Raw genomic sequence first — 22,763 nt, forward strand, 5'->3', positions numbered from 1 at the left:
AATCACATTATCATTCACATTTCAAAATGTGACGTAACTTAAAGAATACAAATGTAGATTTCCCATATGTTATTGTTGAGCAGCTCTTAGCATGACTGAAATGCTCAACAATTACTTTTCTCAGTGAGCAGTATAAGTAGCTCAGAGCATTGGCTCTGAGTAAAACCAAGATTGCAACATAAGTAGCCTTTTTAAAGTCCATGAAATAATTTAAATTGATAGATTACTTAAACGTTTCTCATCATTGAGGATGGATACTTTTGCTTGTGTGCTCTATATTTATTAAACAATTAATTGCCATATATTATAATATAACAAAATTTTAGGACAACAAGGAATCTTTTGGTCCATCTAGACCATCCCATCCACTAGACTAATTAAAAATATAAAAACTCAGAGCCAATCCTTATCACTGAAATACTTATCAAGCCTTCCCTTAAACTCCTCTGAACTTAATACATCCACCGTATCTGAATATAACCTATACCAAAAGCCAACAGTCCTGTTTGAAAAATAAAATTGTCTGAGCTGAAAATGACTCCTGTCCTGACAAAATTTATATTTTTGTCCTATAGTCCTACCATTCTCCCCATTAAGTACAAAAAAGATGATGAATCAACACTATCAATTCCCTTGACAATCTTAAAGACCTAAGTCAAGTCCCCTCTAACTCTTCTTTCTTTTCAAGAGCAAACAGTTATCAAGAACTTAACCTGTTCTCATATGATAACCTTTCTATCCCAGATATCATCCTAATAGCCCTCCTCTGTTCCCTTTCCAACAATTTAATGCCTTTCCTAAGGTAAGAAGTCCAAAATTCAACACAATACTCTAAATGTAGCCTAACCAGTGACATATACAAAGAAACTATAACCTTTTTATATTTGTATTCAGTATTTCTGTAGATACAACCTAAAATTCTATTTGTCATACAATTAGCAGCAGCACACTGTTTGGATGGCTTGAGAGACTGTTCAACCAGAATATAAAGATCTTTTCCTATATGATACCTAACCTCATTTCACAAATGGCTTTTCTCGAGTTATACTGCCCTCTATAGGTGCAAATTTTCGCTTGCCACTAGTCTTAATACTCCCACCTACTCTCACGTGTATTCATGTGAGACATCTGCATGATATCCTGCAAATGATCATGCAGCAACCCTCCACCAATAGGAGTGTGACACAACTCCTATCGTCAGTATTTTGTGTTTCCTTCCTCTCCAGATATTGAGGCTCATGCGAGTCATTTTTGAGACCACTTGCATTCAGGTGTCAGTATGCCTCAACCCCCATGTACTCCAGATAACCATGATATGGCATATCATCATTCTAATTTTCCCTATTTAGACTCACAATGTTTGGTGTTGCTCATCCCTTTGTGGAGATCAGACCCCAATACTTCAGTTTCCTTTTCCCAGCCCTCTTCTTTCCTATCCTTTGCAGGTTCCAGTCTCTTGTATTCCTAAGGTTTGCCAAATGTCCTTGGGGCACCATTTTGGTTACATATTTTTTTCAATTTTTACAGTTTTGTGAATTCTTTTTGGAGAAAATTTTTTTCCCAGTCAACTCCACTGATTATGCACTCATAATTCCATGTAGCATCTACTACAGGTTATTTGCTGACCACTTCAATGATATTTGAGCAAGCTTTATCTGCTCGGGAAATAACAGCTCTGGTTTGAAGTGAGTTGGATTCTATTATGCAGACTTTTTAGTCACCTGATGATTGACCTCACATACCATGTGAAGGTTTGTCTACATATGTCAGTGAGGATTTGGACAGCCTGTTCCCCCTCCTGCCTCCAGATAAACATGCTCTGGCATATCATCATTCTGACTTTCCCTATTTAGACTCACACTGTTTGGTGTCATTCATCCCTTTTTGGAGATTTCAGTTTTCTTTTCCCAGCCCTCCTCCTTCCTCAACCTTGCTGGCTCCAGCCTCTTGTATTCCTGAGGTTCGCCATTCATCCTTGTGACACCGTTTTCAGGGCAACCAGTAGACTTGGTAATTATGTTGTGGGTTTGGGGCCTGTGGATGCCAGGCTCCTCAGATTTGTCCACATATAGAGGGCCTGTGCCATGAATCCTTGGGTTTTGAGGGTAGTCTCAGAGGGTTTTGTCCTCTATTTCTATTCCACCATTACATGAATGACTGGCTACTTCTAGATTCTTCACAGGTCATCGCTGCCCTTCATACTCAGTTTCTCCTAAGAGAAGCGGCTTAGGTTGGTTAGCTAGTGAAAGTGGATAAATCTTTTCTCACCTAAACAGTGCTTAGTTCTTGTGGTGGTGCTCAATTCTCTACTCAGTTGGGCCCAACCTTCTCCCCTTTAGTTGAGGGCTAAGGAGCTTCTAGTTTGCAGCCTCTCCACTTCTCCTACTGCATGAGAAGTCCTCTATTTTAGGTACATGGGCTTCTCTAGAAGCCCGCAACCCTCTTGATTGTGCCCACATGTATCACCTTCAGTGGGTTTTGTTGGACGAGTGGAGCCTCATTGAAGATCATTTTCTTCCTCCTGTTGGAATGCAGATGTTGTCATTTGGATGTGTTCCCAACTGATGTTCACTACTCCTTATTTCACATGTTCCTATGTAATCCTTTTCCCTTATTATTCTTTTCTGCCCAAAACTTTGACTGCTAGGAAGGGCAATTCAACCTTTACTCCTATCTCCCTTCTTTCCATATTACACCTTTATGACCATTCTGATCCTGATCACCTCCTCTTCTCGGTTAGGGCTCTCCACTTTTACGTAGCATGCACTGATTCCTGTTTCTGGTTATTTCTTCCTTGTAAACCTTCCCAGTCCTGTCATCTTTCTCCCATTAACTTTACAGGTTAGATTTGCCAGTTGATTCATCTGGCTTATTCTTCCCTTCCTCCTGATGATTGTCCCTGGCTGCTCATTTCTGTCATCCATCGAAGGACATCATTAGTGCTGGTATGTGGATCACTTCCCATACCTTTACTGCATGTTATCTTCATCACCTAGCCCTTTTTTTCTTCTATGAGATTTCATCTTCCTCCCTTTGCCATTTTGTGTTCCATAATATTTCTTTGAGTAGGTAAGTGCTCTTTTTTCTTCATTTTGCAGGGGCCTTTTTTCACTTAGGATCTCATTTTGTGGCGAATGTTGCCAGACAAGGTATACTTATTCTTAAATCCACACAATAAGATCTGTGTGTCAAGTAAGTCCACTGTTGAGATGGAGTGTTTATCAAATCTGCTTGTAGGTATGCCTCACAGTATTTTACTTCATAAAGATGTTTGCCCCAGACCATACACTCATGGACTAACATGAGTGAAGGAGATGGGGATTGCTGCCCATTCCTGATGAGCCATGTTTTTGTCGGCTTTTCAAAATAAGTTATAGCAGTTACCCATTGTATTGTCTTTGGTGCAGCTTTTCTTTGGAGTCTCTGCCATGCTGTTTCACCCTTTTTCTAGTGGAGTATGGGAGTTTTTGCCACTTACCAGTCACTAGTCACTGGGATGGTGGACGGTGGAAACCTTCTCCTGTATGTGCCTACTCCCACTGGTTGAGAGTAGGGCAGTGGTGTTCTGCCAGTGTGGGATTCTTGCTATTTGCGAGTGGTGGTAAGATATCGTATTGGAATTTAACATTTTCCTAAACTGAAAATGTATTTCCAATAGATACTTACCTCTTCTCACATTTCCCACTCGATCTCTCCACTTACATTGTAGGTTTTGTATGTATTGCCCAGTCTCGAAGTGATTAAGGTCTGTATGGAAGAGAGAGCATTAGTAATTATAGGAGTTGTGTCGCACTCATATTGTTGAAGGGTTGCTGCATGATATCATGCAGATGTCTCATGTGAATATGCGTGAGAGTAGATGGGAGTATCAAGATGAGTGGCAAGCAAAAATTTGCACCTATAGAGGGCAGTATAAGTTGAGAAAGCTATTTGTGAGAGAAGGTATCTATCAGAAATACATTTTCAGTTTAGAAAAATTTTAACTTTCTTTCATAACGCTATTAAAGTTATTCCCATCAGAAATATACTTATAATTCAACTTATGATAATGCATAACCATGCATAACCATTTATTATAATTAAAAGCCATCTATTGTTTATTTGCCCAGTTCACTAAATAATTCAAATTCGTTTGTAAGGTAGCAACATCCTCCTTACAACCAGTAATCTTAATGTTGTCAGAAAAATGTAAGTACTTTATTGACCGTTTCTTCATCTATGTCATTAATATAAATCAAAAAAGAGCGAAGGTCCTGACACTGAGCCCTGAGGTACCACACTTGTGACATAATTCAATTTGGTTGAACTCCATTTATAACAACTTTCTCCTTTCTTCCATCCAGTTACATTTCAATCCAGTGAACAAACTTATGCCCTACACTTTTATAGATAATTTTTATTTTAACAAGCCTTTTGTGTGGCAACTTGTGAAATACTTTCTGAAAATCTAGATAAATCAAATTCATGCTCTCACATTCATCAACATAAGCAGTTACCTTTTCAATGAATGTCCAAAGATTAGTAAGGTAAATTTATTTTTCCCTAGTGAATATGTGTTGACTATCCAACAGAATTTTAAACTGTTAAATGGGCTTACCATGCATCTTTTTACAACATTTTCACAAATTTTCCTCCATTTATGTAAAACTAATAGGCCTATAATTACTGGAACAATTTTTATCACCTCTCTTGAAAAGAGGAGTAACTTTAACCAACTTGAAATCTGGAACCTGCCCACTGTTCAAGGACTAACAAAAAAGTAGTAGCAAATGGCTCTTATGTCCAATCCTTCACCTCCTTCAAAACCTTTGGGGAAATAGTATCTGGCTCATGAGCCTTATCATTCTTCAAACTTCACAGTTTTTTTCTTAAGAATCTCAGAATTGATGTGATAATTTTGTTCGGTCTTGTTTCCATCTTACATCTGTTCAAAATGAGGAATAGATTTTCAATTAGATTCTCCATGCTTAGTTCTATTTTTCTTAGAATCTGGTGAGAGGCCTGAACATGATAATAACAATGATGTGTATTTCTATGTAAGTTTTATATTTAAAAGTAAGTAATTATGTATCAAACTGAAATATTCACTTTTCAATACTCTCTCTTTTTTTCACTTTATCCTTCTGTCCACCTGAAAGGTCAGACTTCCCCTCACCTGATAATGGAATCTTCTTCGCTGGAAACTGATGTCATATATGAATTTATTGTTTCCATCATTCCACCAGGAGAAGAAAGTAATCCTCTTCACGCTCAACACTTGGTCACTAAACGTCCTTTTTCTGCCCCCCTAGTGACTGTGTATCCAAGTTCCTTGTTTTCAGTAAGCCAATTGAGTGTCAGTGAAGAGTAGGTTTTACTTTTCTTATTGAAGTTTTAATAGCTCAGAAGCTTTAACTTCAGTGTTAATACTTAAACTATATAGAAATTCTGCCCAATACTTGTTAAAAAAAACTGTACTTTTCAGCCTTCACATAAATATCATCTGTTTGTTAGCAGGAATAATTTGTTTATGATTTAGAAAAATTAACTTTGACATAAAAGTTTCAGTCATTATTTACTGGCAGTTCAATTAACTAAAGTGTTTATATATATCATGCAGAGAAACAAAATGTTTAAAAAAAATCATCCAGCAGGAGAAAGTAGGCATGTCATGTATTGTGAAGCTCACTTTGTCAGTGCTTGTTATTACCATTCATATTGTATATGTTGTATGTTCTCTATCTCAATTCTTTATCCTTCATACATGCTCTTTGTATAGTTGTTATGTAGCTTTTTGTTTCTAAAATTATAGAAATACTTGCAGATATAAAATCACTAATATGGCATGCTAATTAGGAATGATACTCTATAGCTATATACAGATATCAATATTTTAAATACTGTTAGATAGCAAAAGATATAAACATAATAACTGCTTGACCGATTCCAACCTTCTGACTATAATTAGGGTGCTTCTGACTGCTGAAGCAAGTTTACCTGACTGTATTGAAAGATCAAGACAGATACGTTTTAAATGGACTGTGGACAACCCCAAAGTAAAGTTTGATTTTAGAAGTCTTCATTCTTCGGTTTATCGAGTTACTCCCTATACTCTACCAGGTAAGATTTATTTTTAATATTTTAACCTTTATATATTTTGTTTGTTTTTTATGTGTTGTAAGAAATTATTCACAAGTGAGAAAGTTTTTGTTTGATTTATTAATTTGTAAACATTTTTAAAATTTATTTCTTTACTAAAAGTGAACAGCTTCTCCATAAGTTAAGGTACTTGCTTGTTTTACATTTTTGTTTTAAAATTCAAAATCAATATTTATAAGTTTATACTATTTATGATTCCTTACTTGTACGTCTTTTACATTTTGAACCAACTTTTTAGATCTTTTTCTGCAAATTATGATGTCCTATTAGACTTTAATCTTTTTTAAGCTATGCCAAACTACTGATGTGAGAATAGTAGCTTTCAGTAAAATACAGCAGTTGCAATTACACCATCAGTATAGCCAGTTATCTAAACAAAAAAAAACATATTTCTGTAAGTGCTAAAATTTACCTTGCTATCACTATTGTTTCAGTTTTGAGTGTTAAGTTATTATTAGTTTACTTTAAAATGCAAAAGAATCCTCCAAGATTAAAAGAATAAAAAACTTGCTATAATTTAAAATTAAGATACTGAGATAGAGTGCAGGTAATTATTCCTTTTCTTTACACAAACACTGAGCAGCACCTTTTTAACTATACCTTGCAGTCTGATCTGTCATCATGTGATATTTTGCATGAGAATTGTTAATTTGCAAATTTTAAACTACTGAACTTTGAATATTAGTAATGCAAAATAAGGTTTGTATGAAAATTAAAAATACAATTTTTTAAAAAAAGTGAATTATTTCATTGAATCAAGTGTTCTATCCATCATTAATAAATTTAAATATGAGCATGAATGAGAATATCTGTTGTCATTCATTTGTACATTTTTAATATAACATAAACTGTACAGTTTGATGCTAAGAGTTTATTGTAATGCTTGTGCAAACTTGAATAAAATGTTTTTTTGTCTTGTGGTTAAAATACGTTGTTTTCTTCTTATGTGGAGATTCTAATAAATAAATAATCTAAATAAAACATTTTAGTGATATTTAGAATATTCTGATCATAAATATGGTGACACAAAATTAGTTATTTTATTTTAATGTCCCTTCAATTGCTGTATCTTGCTATATTTAGTGTTTTAATAACTTCTACAAAAACATTATTTCTGAAATAATTTCTTTATTAATAACACTAATCCTTTTTTTTTGTCTTGTAATTTTGAATTTTGTTGTGATGTATACTGATCATTATGCCAACTTGATAATATTTGTCTAAGAAAGACTAAATATAGAATGGGAAAATAAATTAATTAAATTGTATAGATAATTAAGTGTAATCAAAAAAGGAGTAATAAGTTCAATGATGGCACATACTGGTTTATTAAATATAAGTTGTCATACGGTGAAAATTCATAGTTACATTTGTGACATATTTGTTTCCTGTTATTAGGAGTTGACGATTTCATTGTGAGATTATATGTAATATAAACTACTTAGGGTAATGTATTGTGTTTAGTTTAAAGTCTAAGGGAATTAATTTTAGTAAACAATTATAACTAATGAAGACCCTTTTTTGAACAGTTATTACTTATGTAACATTACTTCAAAATGTATAATTAATTAGACTTTAACAATCTATATTCATTGTTTTGTATTTGTTTTCCATCTTAAATAAAATGCTCATGTTTCTTTGTTTTGAACACATTTTGATCTTTTGGTTTTCTTTCCCATGGTATTATAGTAAAAGAAAATTAAATTTGATATTAGTAAACATAATTGGAAATAGTTGCATTTGAGTACAACTGACACAAAGTGTGCTGACTATTAAACACAAAGATGATATTATAAAGCTTGATTTTATTCATCTAATTTCTGTTAGAAGAACTATGTAGTGTAAACATTAAAAATATTAATTTTTGCAGAGAATCAGAAAGTCCAATTTACTGTACAATGTTTTCTGGATGAAAATTCAACTGAGTTTACCACTTCCTCAGCTATGCTGGTGACCACTGCATACCAGTTAAAAGCTTCTATACAGGGTAATTGTATTGAAATTGTGTCATAGGTCAATCCAGTACAAGGTAATTTTAGCATAGTCTTGTCACAATTGAATTTAGTACAAGGTACTTTTAAATGATACTTTTCACAGTTGAAAGATAACACAAGGTAAGTTTAAGAGAGCTTTGTCTAAGACGAAAGCTTACGTAATAAGTAATTTGAATAAAGTTTGCCACAATTCAAAGGTTCTATATGAAGTAATTGTATTAAAATTTCTATAAGAGATAGTTCTTTTACTTTTTTCACTGTTCACAGCTTATATACAAAGTAATTGTAGAATAGTCCTGTTATAGTTCAAAAGTTTCGTGCATGGCAGTGTAGTAGACTTCTGTTACTACGTAAAGCTTCTTTATGAGAAACCTTTAGTTTTAGGGTGTGATTTAGCCCTGTGATTGGATTTCGAAGCTGGAAACCTGGGAAAATGTCTGTGTTATACCACGAAATATTCTCAACACTTTAAACTATAGGTTCATTATTAGAGGGACCATCAGTTTGTTAGTATGGATGATGGGTAGTAGACTGCTACTGACTAACTGCCTTCTCTTTGGTCAGTAGTTCAAAATTAGGGATGATGATAGATAGTCATAGTATCTTTACAGTAAATACAAATTACTCTGGATGTATTTTATCACAGTTCAAGGTTTCTATACAAGGTAATTATAGGAGTTCTATTACAGTTCTAGGCTTCTGTATGAGGTTGGTCACATTCAAAGGGTTCAATTCAAGATAAGTTAACTAGAGTTTAGTTATAGTTTCAGGCTTTTATGCAAAGTAATTTTAGTAGGGGTTTGCTATAGTTTAAAACTTCTGTATGTGAACAATTTATAATTGCTTTTGTAAAATCTACATACTATACTTATTTTGTGGTTAACTTTTTCCATAATGACTGACAGATAATTTAAGTAAACATTTCTTTAAATTAAGTATGACATAAAAATATTTCCTATACAATCACTTACCTCTTCTCACAGTTACAGCTATTCTCGATTTGACTGCCCTCTGGTGTGAAAATTTTCACTTGCTACTAGCCTTGAATTCCCACCTAATTCTACATATATACCACATGGTTCTGCTGTGTTTAAACATGCAAATTAACATGTGACAGCCCTCAACCAATAGTTGTGCAACACACCCTCCTATTGCAGCTGACTCCCTCTATGCAGTTGAACCCAATCTTCACTTCTCGATTTGGCACAACAGTGTTAAAACCTAGTGCTTGATTTCAGATATTTTGTTTTTCTTTAGTGCATTTGAAGAATATTCCTTTACTAATTTTCACATTTAGAAGTATTCTTTATAATCCACTATCAAGTTGGATTTCTTTAGTTGATGGTAATTTATATTTCTTACTCAATTACTGGTAATTCAAAATTTATTATTACAACTACAATGGCAACTAACAGTACTGCGATTTAACAGCCTGTAACAACGGTTGCAGGTGTGGCATTATCATCAGAGAAAGTGTTGGCTGTAGTCCATTGGGAGATGGCTTCTTTCATGCAAGCTGAGAGCTCTCCCAGTCTACAAGCAATTCTGCTATTACCTGAAGACTTCGATCAGGACAGTATGGAGTTGGACAGCTGCCCCACCCTCCTATTCCTTTGTTGTGCAGACACATTTTCAACCTGTTGAAGCACCTAGACTTCAGTCACCATTTTTAAACTTTATATCACAATATGTTATGTTTTGTCTTTGTCACCCGTGTTATCTGATCCCATACAGAACATTTTGCTGATCAATTCCATACGGGAGTTAGTATGCCATGCCCCCCTTCCATGTACTGCAGAGGCTTGTTCACTTGCATATCATCACTCAGCAAATCCTTTTTCGATGGATAACAATACTTCTTTGTTATTTGTCATCCACTGACCTGTAATCCAGGGCTTTTAGTCGTTATCCCTAGAGTTTTTCGACAGAAGCTAATACCTTTCCACTCACCAATTTGTCTAGATTGTCTTTGTTTTCCATTTTCCCTCCACACTTGGCTCCTATGTTGCTGGGATCTTTTAGGTTGGGAGGCTTTGTTGACACATGTTCACCCCCCCCCACCCCAACTTCCTTGTGATATCTTTGATTAGCCTCTTTTCAGAGACCTCTGATCTCTGGTGGGCTTTTAGACACCTTGAATTCTTATGTTGAATCTGCTAGATTGCACTCTCCCCTATCTTCCCTTACATCTCGTTGTCCCAACCTCCTCTTTCCTTTCCTTTACCAGTTCCTCCTTTCTGGGCTACATCTACACAAAATATCATTGTTCACCGATGCTCTATATGACATCAGCATTACTGATGACTATTCTATGGATTCAGGTCCTGTGGGAGCCAGGCTCACTCATTTTTCAGAAGTGTGGGAGACTTTTACCACCAACCATTGGATCATGTAAGTTTTGTCAGAAGGATTCTCCCTCCTTTTCCACACACCTCCCACTTTATCCTTTGTTCATTTCCTTCCCCCTTATAATCCCTTTTCCTGCCAGCATCTCACAGAAGCATTTCATATCCTTCTCATCAAGGGTGCCATCAGACAGGTTTCTTTGCTGCTTCCAAGGTTCTTTTCTTGACTTTTTTTTGTCCTCCCAAGAAGACTGAGGATTGGTGTCCTGTGATTGACTTCTCCCATTTGAATCGCTTACTTAACATGCCTTGGTTCACAATGGAATACTAATTATCTCTCAGATGGGCCTTTCTTCCAGGGCTTTGGATGATAAGATTCACATCCCTATTACTTGGGCTTCACGTCACCTTCTACATTTTGTTCACGAGGATCATGTTTTTCTGTTCGGAGCTCTTCCTTTCAGGCTAGATTGACACCCTATACTTTCTGTCGGGTGGTTCAGTCATTTGCTCAATTCTTTCATTCTCATGGGCTCAGTTTCCATCTTTTTATGAACAACTGGTTCCTTCTAGCTCCATCCTTTGCAGAGTCTTCCTCAGAGAAGTTGATTGGGTGGTTTGGTTTATCTAGGTGGAGAAGTCTGTTATCCACCCCACTCAATATCTTGTTCATCTGGGGATGTTTTTCAAGTTGCATCTCAGTCAAGCCCAGCCTTCTTCTCTTTTCCTCCAATCCAGATTGCCACGTCTTCACAGATGCCTCATTGTCAGGATGGGGTGCATGTTGCATTACACAGGAGATCTCAGGCCATTTGTCTCAGAAGAAGTTAGGTCTTTATATGAAAATTTTGGTTCTCTTTACTGTTCCTCAGGCAATGGTTCATTTTTGTCATCTCTACAGTTCTGATTCTTTCCATCAACTTCCCAGTCAAGGGACACTCAATTCCACTCCTTATGTTCCTGCACTCTAGATCTCCTCTTCTGGGCTCACAGCCATCAAATTTGTATGCTGGCTTGTCACATACCAGGTGCCCTCTGTCTTTTTGTGGATCATCTTTTTTGTCCCAACAAGATTCTAGCTACAGAGTAGTCTCTCGACCCACAGTATTCTGATGGCTATGTTCTCAGTTGGATACTTCTTAACTGGGTGCATTTGTCTGTAATTTGAATTCTAAGCTTCCTCTCTTTTAGTCTCCATTTCCATATCTTTTGGCTTTGACCATGGATTCATTCAGCCAGGATTGGAAGGACCTTTCATTTATGCATACCCTAGCATTCATTCTCTACCATGATTGATTTCTCTCATCTAATTCATTCTGTGTCTGGTCATTCTGATGGCTCCTTTCTGGCTGGCTCAAATGTAATTTCCATCCCTGCTCCTTCTCCAGTAACAACCTCCTTTACCTCTCCCTCTCTCCTGGTCCCTTCTCCAGCAACCTCACTCAGAAGTGCTTCATCCCTCCATTCCCACACTCCAGGATCACTCATAACTTTTGTCCAGCACTTTGGAAGGGGTTTGGGACTATCCACATGTGTAGCATCCCTGTTGTCTCACACTGCCCATTCCTCATCCATGTCCGTGTATCAACATAAGTGGAGAATATTCTGTCATTAGTCTATCTGGCATGGATTCTCCCCCTTCTTCATATATCTGTTTTTACATGGTTGTTTGACAAGGGTCTGCCCTTTTCAGCCATTGTGGGCTATAGGTTGGTCCTTTCATCTCCCTTCATTTTCCCTTTTTTGTCGTGTTTTTCTCTACAGCTACTTCCATTCCTACCATATCCCACATTTACTCCCACTCTGATCCAGATAGTTTCCTCTATCAAGTCCATACTTTATGGTGTTATGTGTCATGCACAGCACTCTTCCGTGGCTCTTGCTCCTATTTATTTATCTATTGGAATTTGTCCATTTCTTGTGATATTTCTCCTATCACCCTTACTGGTTGGGTTTTAAGGTTATCTGTATTACATGTTCCTCCCTTTCTCTTGATTTTGGCCAATTGTTCTGTGTATCATCCCATCTGATCTGTCATCTCCTAATGCTATTGGCTGCTCATTTCCAACGTTCTTTGGAAGATATTATCCAGGCTGGCATGTGAACCATTCCCCACACCTTGGTGTCATGCTACTTGCATTATCTGTCAGTTTTCTGCTCAGCTGTATATTGTCTTCCCCCTGTAGCCATTTTCCACACATTGGTACAAGTCTGAGTGGGTACTTTACATGTTATGGATTCCACTCTGTGGTGAGTGGTGCCTATCCAGGTATACTGATATCCAAAATCTGCACCATGTGATCTATAAGGTCTATCACAATCACTGTTGAGATGTGGTGTTCCACATGACTGCTTTCAGGTTTTTCCTCATGGATCATGGAGGAATCCTTCTGAGTGTGCACAGTTCCACTCAGTTGAGAGTATGGTGGTGGCATTCTGCCTCTGTAGAAGGTGTGACTATCCTTCTGCCACTGGTCTGATGTTTTTTTTCTACATGTTGCTGGTCTGGACTGAATTTTTTCCATATATTTTGCAGCTGGGAAACTGGTTTTCGTTGGAGCTGGACCAGCCAACATATGTCCTTACATTTGAGTAGGCTGCGAACTTCATCATACTGGAGACTGGATGTTACATCCTCAATGCCAATTAGTTTTGGACTGGAATTGTCCCACCACATTGCATTTCTACTTTCCTGCCAGGGGCTGGTTGAGTTTCTCCTAGCGCCACTGGTCTGGACTGGAGTTGGCCTCCCGATTATGGTCTGATGTGCACTAGCTACTCTGTACATATTCCTCTTCCATTTGGATTTGGGATGGATCATTTGTTCCACCCTTTGATTGCTACACAACAACAGTTGGCTCCACTTGGACAAAGAGTATACCTGGTTCAGATATAGTGTGATTTCCCACTGTTTTTTTTCTTCTACATAGAGGTGGCACACTCCTTAATTGTTCCTCAGATGCTTCTGAAGGGTGCTCATCTAGGTAATTTTACACCAGTCCCTCCACTTACTCAGTGTGGGATTTTAGCTTTAATAATACTTACAATATAATGCACGTTACCTTGTTATTTATTTTATCGTATTATACCATTTCTAGAATACTCAGGCAGTTTTTTAGCATGTTGAAGTAATTGTGTTTATGTTTGCAGTATTGCTTTCTGAACTTGGAAGTGTAGTCCTTATTTACAAAGCTAATCCTTTGATGTTACGTAATGTTCTTTTTGGAGTACTCAACTGCAACTGCAGACATTCTTCTTGATGTGGAAGTTATAGGATTTGTTTTTAATGCATGTTTGAGTTCAGCACAGGCATTAATATTTTCCTACACTGAAAATATATTTCCGATAGATACTTACTTCCTCTCACATTTCTCACCCATCCTCCCCACTTCCAGTGTTGTTTTCTGTTCCTAATCTCGAAGCATTGATTTTGCATAGAGGGGGTCAGCTGCGATAGAAGGGTGTGTTGCACTCCTGTTGGTAGAGGGTTGTCGCATGCTAATTGGCATGCTTAATTATAGCAGAACCATGTGGTATACATGTAGAATTAGGTGGGAGTTCAAGGCAAGTGTCAAATGAAATTTGTGCATCAGAGGGCAGTCAAATTGAGAATAGCTGTAACTGTGAGTAGAGGTATCTATTGGAAATATATTTTCAGGGTAGGAAAATATTAACTTTGTTAGCATTGAATACACTTGTTAAATTAATGATTTTTATTAATATTAAATGCAAAATAAGTATAGGTGAGTATTACATGGGCTTCATATTCATGCTGATTGCAAACACACACTTAACCTTATGTGAAGTACTGTTTGTAATACCAGTTAAAGCAAACCAAAAAGAAAATTTGTGTCCTTAAAATAGTGCTATTTGCATATATTTTTAATATTTTAATTCTGAAATCATAATAAAATGTGAAGGAATAAAGCATGATGTGAAAAATTCACCTCCAAAGAAAAGCAATGCTTTGGAGTTACTCTTTTACACTAAAGAATCAATCTTCTTGTTTGTTAATTGCATTTAGAGGTAATGTTATTTTAAATTACTAGAGTATTGGTCCATTGATTTTTGTCCTGTATTCATTAATGGTTAGATTATTAAATTTCACGCAAAGAATTGGATCTGTTATGGTCCATCTTATTTTATTATGTGTTCTGTTGCTAATAGTAAAGATAAAATAATTTTAGAATGTATTTATTAATAAATACACTGAGGTGATGAGATAATTATCTCTATATAAATCACTATTTAAGCCTCACTTGGAACATTGTGTATAATTTTGGTTACCTTATCTAAGAAAAGGTATTGACTTCTTGGAAAGGGTTCAGAGAAGATTTCCTAGAATAATTGCAAGGATAGAAAGGTTATCTTATTGGAATGGCTTAATATCTCTTAACGTATTTTCTCTTGAGAAAAGAAGAGGAAAAGGTGTTCTTTTTGAAGTTAACAAGATTAAATAGGAAGTTTATAGGACAAACAGTCTCTTATTTCTTTATGCTTTATCCTAGAGACAACATAGGACAAAATTATAAAAAGACAGACAAGCTAGCTTCAGTTAAGACTAGAGCTAGGTGTTTAATGGAACTTGCTACTCCGGTAATCGTTGGACTTGCTACTGAGTTACAGTCATCTAACTGATTATTGTCACATGAGACTAATCTTCCTATTTGTAGCTTTTTTTAAAAAAAAAGACCGTTTTGAACTACCCTTCATTTAATTATGATAGATGAAAATATTGCAAGCATGAAGAAGGAAATAATATGGCTAAAAGTAAAGTCGAAAAATATGAGAACCTGACCAAGAATCTTGGGAGCAACATGAACAATTAGTAAAGCAAACATTGGAAGAGAAAATGAAGATTAAAATATACAATTTGGGACATGCATATAGAGAAGGAAAGAAAATGCAAGGAAAAGAAAGACCAATCACATTTAAATTTAATGAATGAAGATAAAAGGAAAAATTATTGACTTCAAGAGGAAAGCTGAAAGGGAAACCCTATTTTTAGATGAAGATTATGCACCAGAAACGAATATCCAAATGATGTTACATCAGATGGCCAAGGATGCAAGAGGAAAAAGAATTAAAACAAAGTTGAGATAATGAAAACTGTGTGTGTAGATAGGTAATGGTGGAAGTGGAGTAAAGGAGAACCCACTGAAGAGGGAAGGACAGAGAGTTTAATGCATAAGGAGAAGTCAGAAGAAGATGTAGGGAAAGTATAGGCCACTCGCCAATGAATAGATACTCAAAAAACTGATTGAAGTCTTGGAAGAAACTAGAAAAAGACCCTCAAAATGATACAGCAGGAACAAGGGAACTTAGACTTTAACATGGGATAAAATGAGAAAATAACTTTTGTAGAATGTGGTGGGACTTTATAACAAAAATGGTAATTTTTGGGACTGTATGACTTGATATTATTCTCTTAGTTCAAATATGGGTTGAGAAGAAATGGGAATCAACATAGGCAAAAACCACTTAAAGATAGATATGAATGTTATTTTAAGGAAGCTGTTAAAGAGAAAACTCAATGAAGAGCCACAGGTGGACAACTGGTTGGTATTGCTAAGAAACTGTCTTCATTAATCGCCTCCAAGTCATGGAAGTTAGGACTTACAATAAGAAATTCCCACAAATGCAACAAGTTGAAAACAATTAATCATGTGACTATCGAGTACTAAATTTTTATTAGGTAATGTTACTCTCATCATATTTCATTCCAAAAATAAAACCAGTGGATGAAATTGTGTACGATTTGACAAGAATGTTCCTAAAAGTATGTACTTTCAGAAAAATAATACATTTCTACTTATTTAATAAAAATTCATTATCTATTGTAATTATTTGCACATGGACTCTGAATAGTTCTCCTACAAAGTGATTTTCATGTTGAGTATAAAAATACTAATTTTTACCTAAATGAATATCAAAGTTTTTTAGGGTAAATGTATTTTATTTGCCATTTTCTTTACAACATTACTAACTCTAATTATTATCATTAACGTACAGTGCAGTGAAATGTTTAAAATTAAGAAAGAGAAATGTGTACATACCTTTTAAATCTTTGTTGATTATTTTAATGACATTTTCAACAATTGACATGTGTAATTTCACTCTTTATGTTTTCACATATAAATAATTTTTAATGTTTTGTCTTCCTCTCCTGTTCTCTATGTTTGATTATTTATGTCGACACACATCAACAAGTGCCTGTAGGCAATGTTAATTTAAACTGTTAGGTTTAGCCCCTCTGACATAATATTTTTTGCTCTCATAAATGTCTCAAAGCTGTTTTAGTTATTCAAAGTATAGAATAATTTAAAAAATAATTAAAACTTACAAATAGTACATAATTAACTAAAATATAAAAGTAAAACCTAAATGCAATCTGTCTATCAAACTAATACATATAAGGTGAGAAAAAATTGCCAAATTCTACATAACCTACTCTCAACCATGTCATTATAATGACACTGAAAATAAATCTATACCATATGTGTTGTGTAAGGATAAACGACCTTTAAAGGGTGAAACTACTCATTCTATTGGTTTTAAGTATGCCATTCAACTTAAAACAGTTGCTAAGCAACCTAGCTTCTACTTTGCAAGTGGGCAAACCAGTTCTATGAATTTGTATCAAGTTACTAGTAAACAAACTGTATGTACATGTAGTTTATTGCCAACAAGAAAGACGTTTTGACTATAGTCATTTCTTGTATAACTTGCACTTCAAGTGAGAGCAAATGTGAAATTTTTAATTATTCTTTTAGCAGTTTCTTTTGAAATAAAGGAATAAAAACTTAAATAATATAAGATTTTGAATCAAAACATAGTTGATAATGCTAATTTCATTAAAATATGTTGATAGTAAAGTGGTTGAATGAAATTTTAAAGATAACTCTAACATTTTGTGGCATGTGCAGAAAGGGATTTTAAATGGTACCAAGGGTTATAGGATTAATGTGTATAAAAATCTTGGGATTGAAGAAACTTCAGACAAACTTTCTAAGGACTTGGACAACAATTGTATGGATGATGAACATTCTAATTTAAATCGAGACTTCAATGCAAGAACTAGTAATGAACATCAAATTAATTTGGAGATCGAAGAATTAGAAGAGGAATGGACCCAAACTAGAAATTCTGAAGATGAAATCTCCTATACTGAGGGGGAAAACTAATGCATTGCTACAACAATTAAGGATGTGTAAATTTATGTGGACTAGTCAAAGGTGACTAAGAAGGGAAGCCCACCTATGTTGGATATGGAAGAGACTCGGTCATTGACTACGTCATTGTGAAGAATGACACACAAAATGATATTATGAGAATGTATATTGTTGAAAAAATCTAATCTGACCATCTACCAATTGAAGGGATGTTGAAAGATGAAATGGGACATGAGAAAGAAGAGATCCTTATGACTCAGTGGCACTATAAGTGGAACCCAACTAAAATACAATAATTTGTAGCTAACCTGGAATGTGATTGGTGGAAAATGAAAGATGAGAAAGACAAAGAAAGGAGAATCCTGGTCCTCAATTAAATTTTTAAGAAGAGCACCAAGGAAATTAGACTAAAAGGAAGCATTACAAGGATAGCAAATATCATCAGAGGAAGAAACTGGAGAGAAGATTACTGAGACAATTTAGGAGGACAAGAAAAGAAGTTGATAGGACCCACTATATTATGGCAAGAAGTAACCTCATGAAGAGACATTGAGAAATGCAAAATCGGAAGTAAGAAAAGATTTGGAAGAAAATCAAGAAGAGCAAGAACATTATTCTCTTCTGGCAATATGTTAATAAGTTCAGATAGCAACCTTCTTAAGAAGCAAGAGGTTGAAATAACTACACACCAATGAAGAAAATACTTTGTGCAATTATTAGCAGGAGAAGAGACAAGTATCAATAACTGGTGGTGAGAATTCCAACATGAAGTGTTACCATTTGAAAATAACAAACTGGATGCTGAATTCAAACAAGAAGAATTGACAAAGTCAATTAAGAAACTGAAGAATGGCAAGTTGCTGGGTGAGAACATGGAAATCAATGAATTCTATAAGGCACTTATGTGAGAAATGAGAGAGGGTCTTTTGCAACTACTCAATGAAACCTGGAAGAGTGGGTCCTGCCCTGAAAGTTGGAAGGATTGATTAATCTGCCCGATCTACAAGACTGACGAGAAAGGCAACCAAAAAAATTATAGAGGATTGACATTACTTAACACTGAACAAGATTTTGGCCAACAAATGGTGACCACATGGCTTGTGGACTGGGTTGAAAAAGAAAGGCTAATTAAGGAAAACCAAGCAGAATTCAGGAAAAATTTAGATATGAGACAACATTTTTGTGTTGAATACATTAATCCAAAATAAGTTATAATGAATGGGAGGAAGGTTGTACAGATGGTTTATTGACTTTAGAACAGCTTTTGATAAGATTAATAGGAAGAAGTTGTGTGAAAAGATCTGGAAAATGGGGATTAGAGGAAGAATGTACAGGATGATCAAAAGTATTTATAATGAAACAAGGAACATCATCACTTCACCAAGAGGATGATCGGATATGTTTTGGACTTCAAAAGGAGTGAGACAAGGATGCCTGTTAAGCCCAGTGTTATTTAGTATTTTTATCAATGATTGGGAAGATGAACGAATCACAAGGAATGTTGGAGAAACTGTTATTGGAAATAAAAAAAATAACATCTTAAATACACGGATGACATTGTTGCGCTACCTGACCATATAAACAACATGAGAGAGGTGGCTAAAGCATGTGAAAAAAAATTATCTGAGTATTAAACTGGAAAAATCAAAGATGATGGTATTTCATAAAGAAGATAAGTGGACATACAAGGGTCAGTCTATTGAGGTAGTCGACAAGTACAAATACTTGGAGGCTTGGTTTTGTACAAAAAATTTTAACATGGAACATGTTAAGCAGCAAAGTGGAAAGGCTTAAAGGATCATGAAAATTGAGTATTATAAGAAATATTAAATACTTAATTACTGATCATCAACATGACAAAAAAACAGGTAACAACTTTTGAGTGTAAAAGCATTATAAGCTTTTGAAAAAACACATTGAAATGATTAATATGTTTACATTTTAGAGTATATATAGGCTGGAAAAAACTGGAGAATCGATTGCTGAGAACTCAATCAAACAAATTAAAGCTTACTGTACTAGATAATGTTTAAGTGGTACCTGATGTCAGCCAGACGTTTTTATCCTTTTTTTCAGTACTTCCTATCTAGCTAGAGCTAGTTGTAATTAAGCACGTGTTTTTTTGTGAAAATAGATTAAATAGATTGCTGAGAACTCAATCAAACAAATTAAAGCTTACTGTACTAGATAATGTTTAAGTGGTACCTGATGTCAGCCAGACGTTTTTATCCTTTTTCAGTACTTCCTATCTAGCTAGAGCTAGTTGGAATTAAGCAAGTGTTCTTTTTGTGTAAATAGATTAGATAGATTGCTGAGAACTCAATCAAACAAATTAAAGCTTACTGTACTAGACATGTTTTAGTGGTACCTGATGTCAGCTAGACGTTTTTATCCTTTTTCAGTACTTCCTATCTAGCTAAAGCTAGTTGTAATTAAGCAGGTGTTCTTTTTGTGTAAATAGATTAACAAATTAGATGTGTTACTTATTGTTAGACTGTTATTCAATAGCATACATAGCATATCATGGACCCATAACAGAAAGCTCTATAAGTATGACAGAAGTTGATCCTACAGAAAGCTCTGTAAATATTGACAAAACCTAGAAAGCACATTATGTTTTGGCAGAATTAATCATATCAGAGGTACAACAAGTCTGGAGAGTACTTTATCACAAAGAAAGTATAGTAATTATTCATAAATATTGTTTTTGTAGAATATACAGTAACTGTTTACAGAACCTGATCTTAAGGAAAAAACAATATTTATTGATTATTTCTTTCTTAGAGAGAACAGTAAATATTGATGAACAATCTTTATAGAAATCACCACAATTATTTTTAGAATTTGTTGCTTTACAAAGCAAGGTAAAATTGTTGGTAGAATGTGGCTTGAAAAAAGTACAGTGATTATTAACAGAACTTTGTCCTATAAAAAGAACAGTAGGTTGTTTACAGTATCTGATCTTATCAAAAGTACAGTAAGTTTTTACTGAACATATTTTATAGAAATAAAACAATATTTAACAGAGTTTATTCATAGAGAAAATGTATAATTATTGGTTTAATAGAAACTAAAGTAACTGTTGATAAAACCTTTTTATCAGAATTTGATTTATGTAAAGCACATTATAGTTTAGAAAAACACCCTTGGTTACAAAGTTCCAATACTTTCTTTTGCAGGATCTTCATCCCGAGTTGTGGGAACACAGAGTGGACTTTTACAGTTTGATGGATCAGGCTCTAGTCATGGACTGTTGTCATTGGTTTATCAGTGGAGCTGCCACACTGATGACAGACAGCCATGTTTTAATCATAAGGATATGTCTAACAGCAGCCTGCTTATTCCAAGAAATATACAAAACCAACCAATGCTTGAAATAGATTCTCAACTTTTGAAGTCAGGAGAGAAACTAAATATCGGCCTTCAAGTGTTTACTGCCTCCAATAATTCACAGAGGAGTGAAGTTTCTACAGTTGCAGTCTCTGCAGTTGATGGAAATATCCCTCAGGTGAAAGTTGATGGAAATATCTTCTAACTGATACTTTGTAAATGAATAATTGAAGATTTATGACATGCAGTCACCACACATAATCTACTTTTATTTTCTTTCATTGAATAGATAAAAAGAAAGAAGCTCTTAAGTCACCTTAAAATAAGCTTCATTCAATAACACAGAATATAATGTTTAGAAGTTGGGTTCATCTACAGTTAATTTTACAATCTAATCATTTTATACATGTTAAATATAGGTTATAGATGCCGTGTCATAATTATACTATTGTATAAAGAGTTCAGGTATTTTCAATTGATGGAAAAACTCATTTTCATTTTAAAATGTTAGTGTTTAATATGCATTGTCAACAGGTAGTAAATCTAGTTTTGAACTATATGTGATTTACTAAATCATTTTGAGGGTGAATGAATAAAGTAGCCTTTATTATTGTTGAAAACAAAGTTGAAGATTTGATTGCAGTTAGAGATATAATTGAAGAAGACATAAGAAAAAATATGAAATTTTCATTCACAATTGTAGATTGTTGGTTTTTTTGCCTTTAGTATATGAATATATTTATATGTATGGTATATTACCTGTGAAGGAAATATAAAATTATTTTTTACTTGTACAATCAATCAATACAGACAGAAAGTGTTTTTGTCACATTGTTGTAGTAAAATAAAGAATATTTTCTAGAACTAACTCTTAAAAATTAACGTTTGTGTACACTCATTATTGTGTAGGTAGTCATTCATTCAGTAACCGTCCATGGAAGACCTGTGTTGTCAACCTTTAGTCGTTTCAATGTTCATGCTGGAGTTGCTGTGAAAGTAGAAGCCACAGTCACTTCATACAAGATACCTATATACAATGTTTCTTGGAATGTTATAGGTAGATGCCCACATTGTCTTTGATAGTCATTAATCTTCTAGATAAACATGTCTATAAAGTTAACTGTTGTTAAGAATGTTACTGCACAAAGTGTATTGACAAAACTAGTTTAGATTGTTTTTTAAAAATATAGGCTAACTTTCTCTATTCCATGTGACAGTGTAAATATGATAGACAGAAGTATACTGATCAACATTGGTCTTTATGTTATAGTGAATCATACAAACTACTCCGTCCCGGGATGGCCAGGTGGTTAGGGCGCTCGATTCGCAATCTGTGGGTCGCGAGTTCGAATCACCGACACACCAAACATGTCGCCCTTTCAGCCATGGGGGCATTATAATGTGATGGTCAATCCCACTATTCGTTGGTAAAAGAGTAGCCCAAGAGTTGGCAGTGGGTGGTGATGACTAGTTGCCTTCCCTCTAGTCTTACATTGCTAAATTAGGGACGGATAGCGCAGATAGCCCTCGTGTAGCTTTGCGCGAAATCCAAAACAAACAAAACTAACTACTCTGTAATTGAATAATATTTTCTTACATTTAGAAATCAGTTCACACTATTTAAGATGATGCACAGACTAGTAACTAGTCAATTAGCTAATAGGTAGACAAATATTTAATATAAAACATATATAAAAAAATTGTGTCTTAGTTACTTTTCCAAGTGTTTTACTTAGTTACATTAACCAAACAGAATTTAGTAACAAGCCATTTATATGCATAAA

At 34.8% G+C, this 22,763-nt stretch overlaps 1 protein-coding gene across 1 annotated transcript in view; it reads left to right on the forward strand.

Moving 5' to 3' along the window:
* The first annotated feature begins 8,059 nt into the window (after positions 1 to 8,059).
* Positions 8,060 to 22,763, forward strand: part of LOC111088506 — a 38,840-nt gene continuing 24,136 nt past the window's right edge. The window contains exons 1-3 of the mRNA XM_022398849.1: positions 8,060 to 8,125; positions 20,829 to 21,157; positions 21,889 to 22,036. Of these exons, the coding sequence (XP_022254557.1) occupies positions 8,083 to 8,125; positions 20,829 to 21,157; positions 21,889 to 22,036 (520 nt within the window). The 5' untranslated portion in view covers positions 8,060 to 8,082. The remainder of the gene's footprint in view (positions 8,126 to 20,828; positions 21,158 to 21,888; positions 22,037 to 22,763) is intronic.

Source organism: Limulus polyphemus, unplaced genomic scaffold (genome assembly GCF_000517525.1).
Source record: "Limulus polyphemus unplaced genomic scaffold, Limulus_polyphemus-2.1.2 Scaffold3906, whole genome shotgun sequence".
NCBI classification, from domain to species: Eukaryota; Metazoa; Arthropoda; class Merostomata; order Xiphosura; family Limulidae; genus Limulus; species Limulus polyphemus.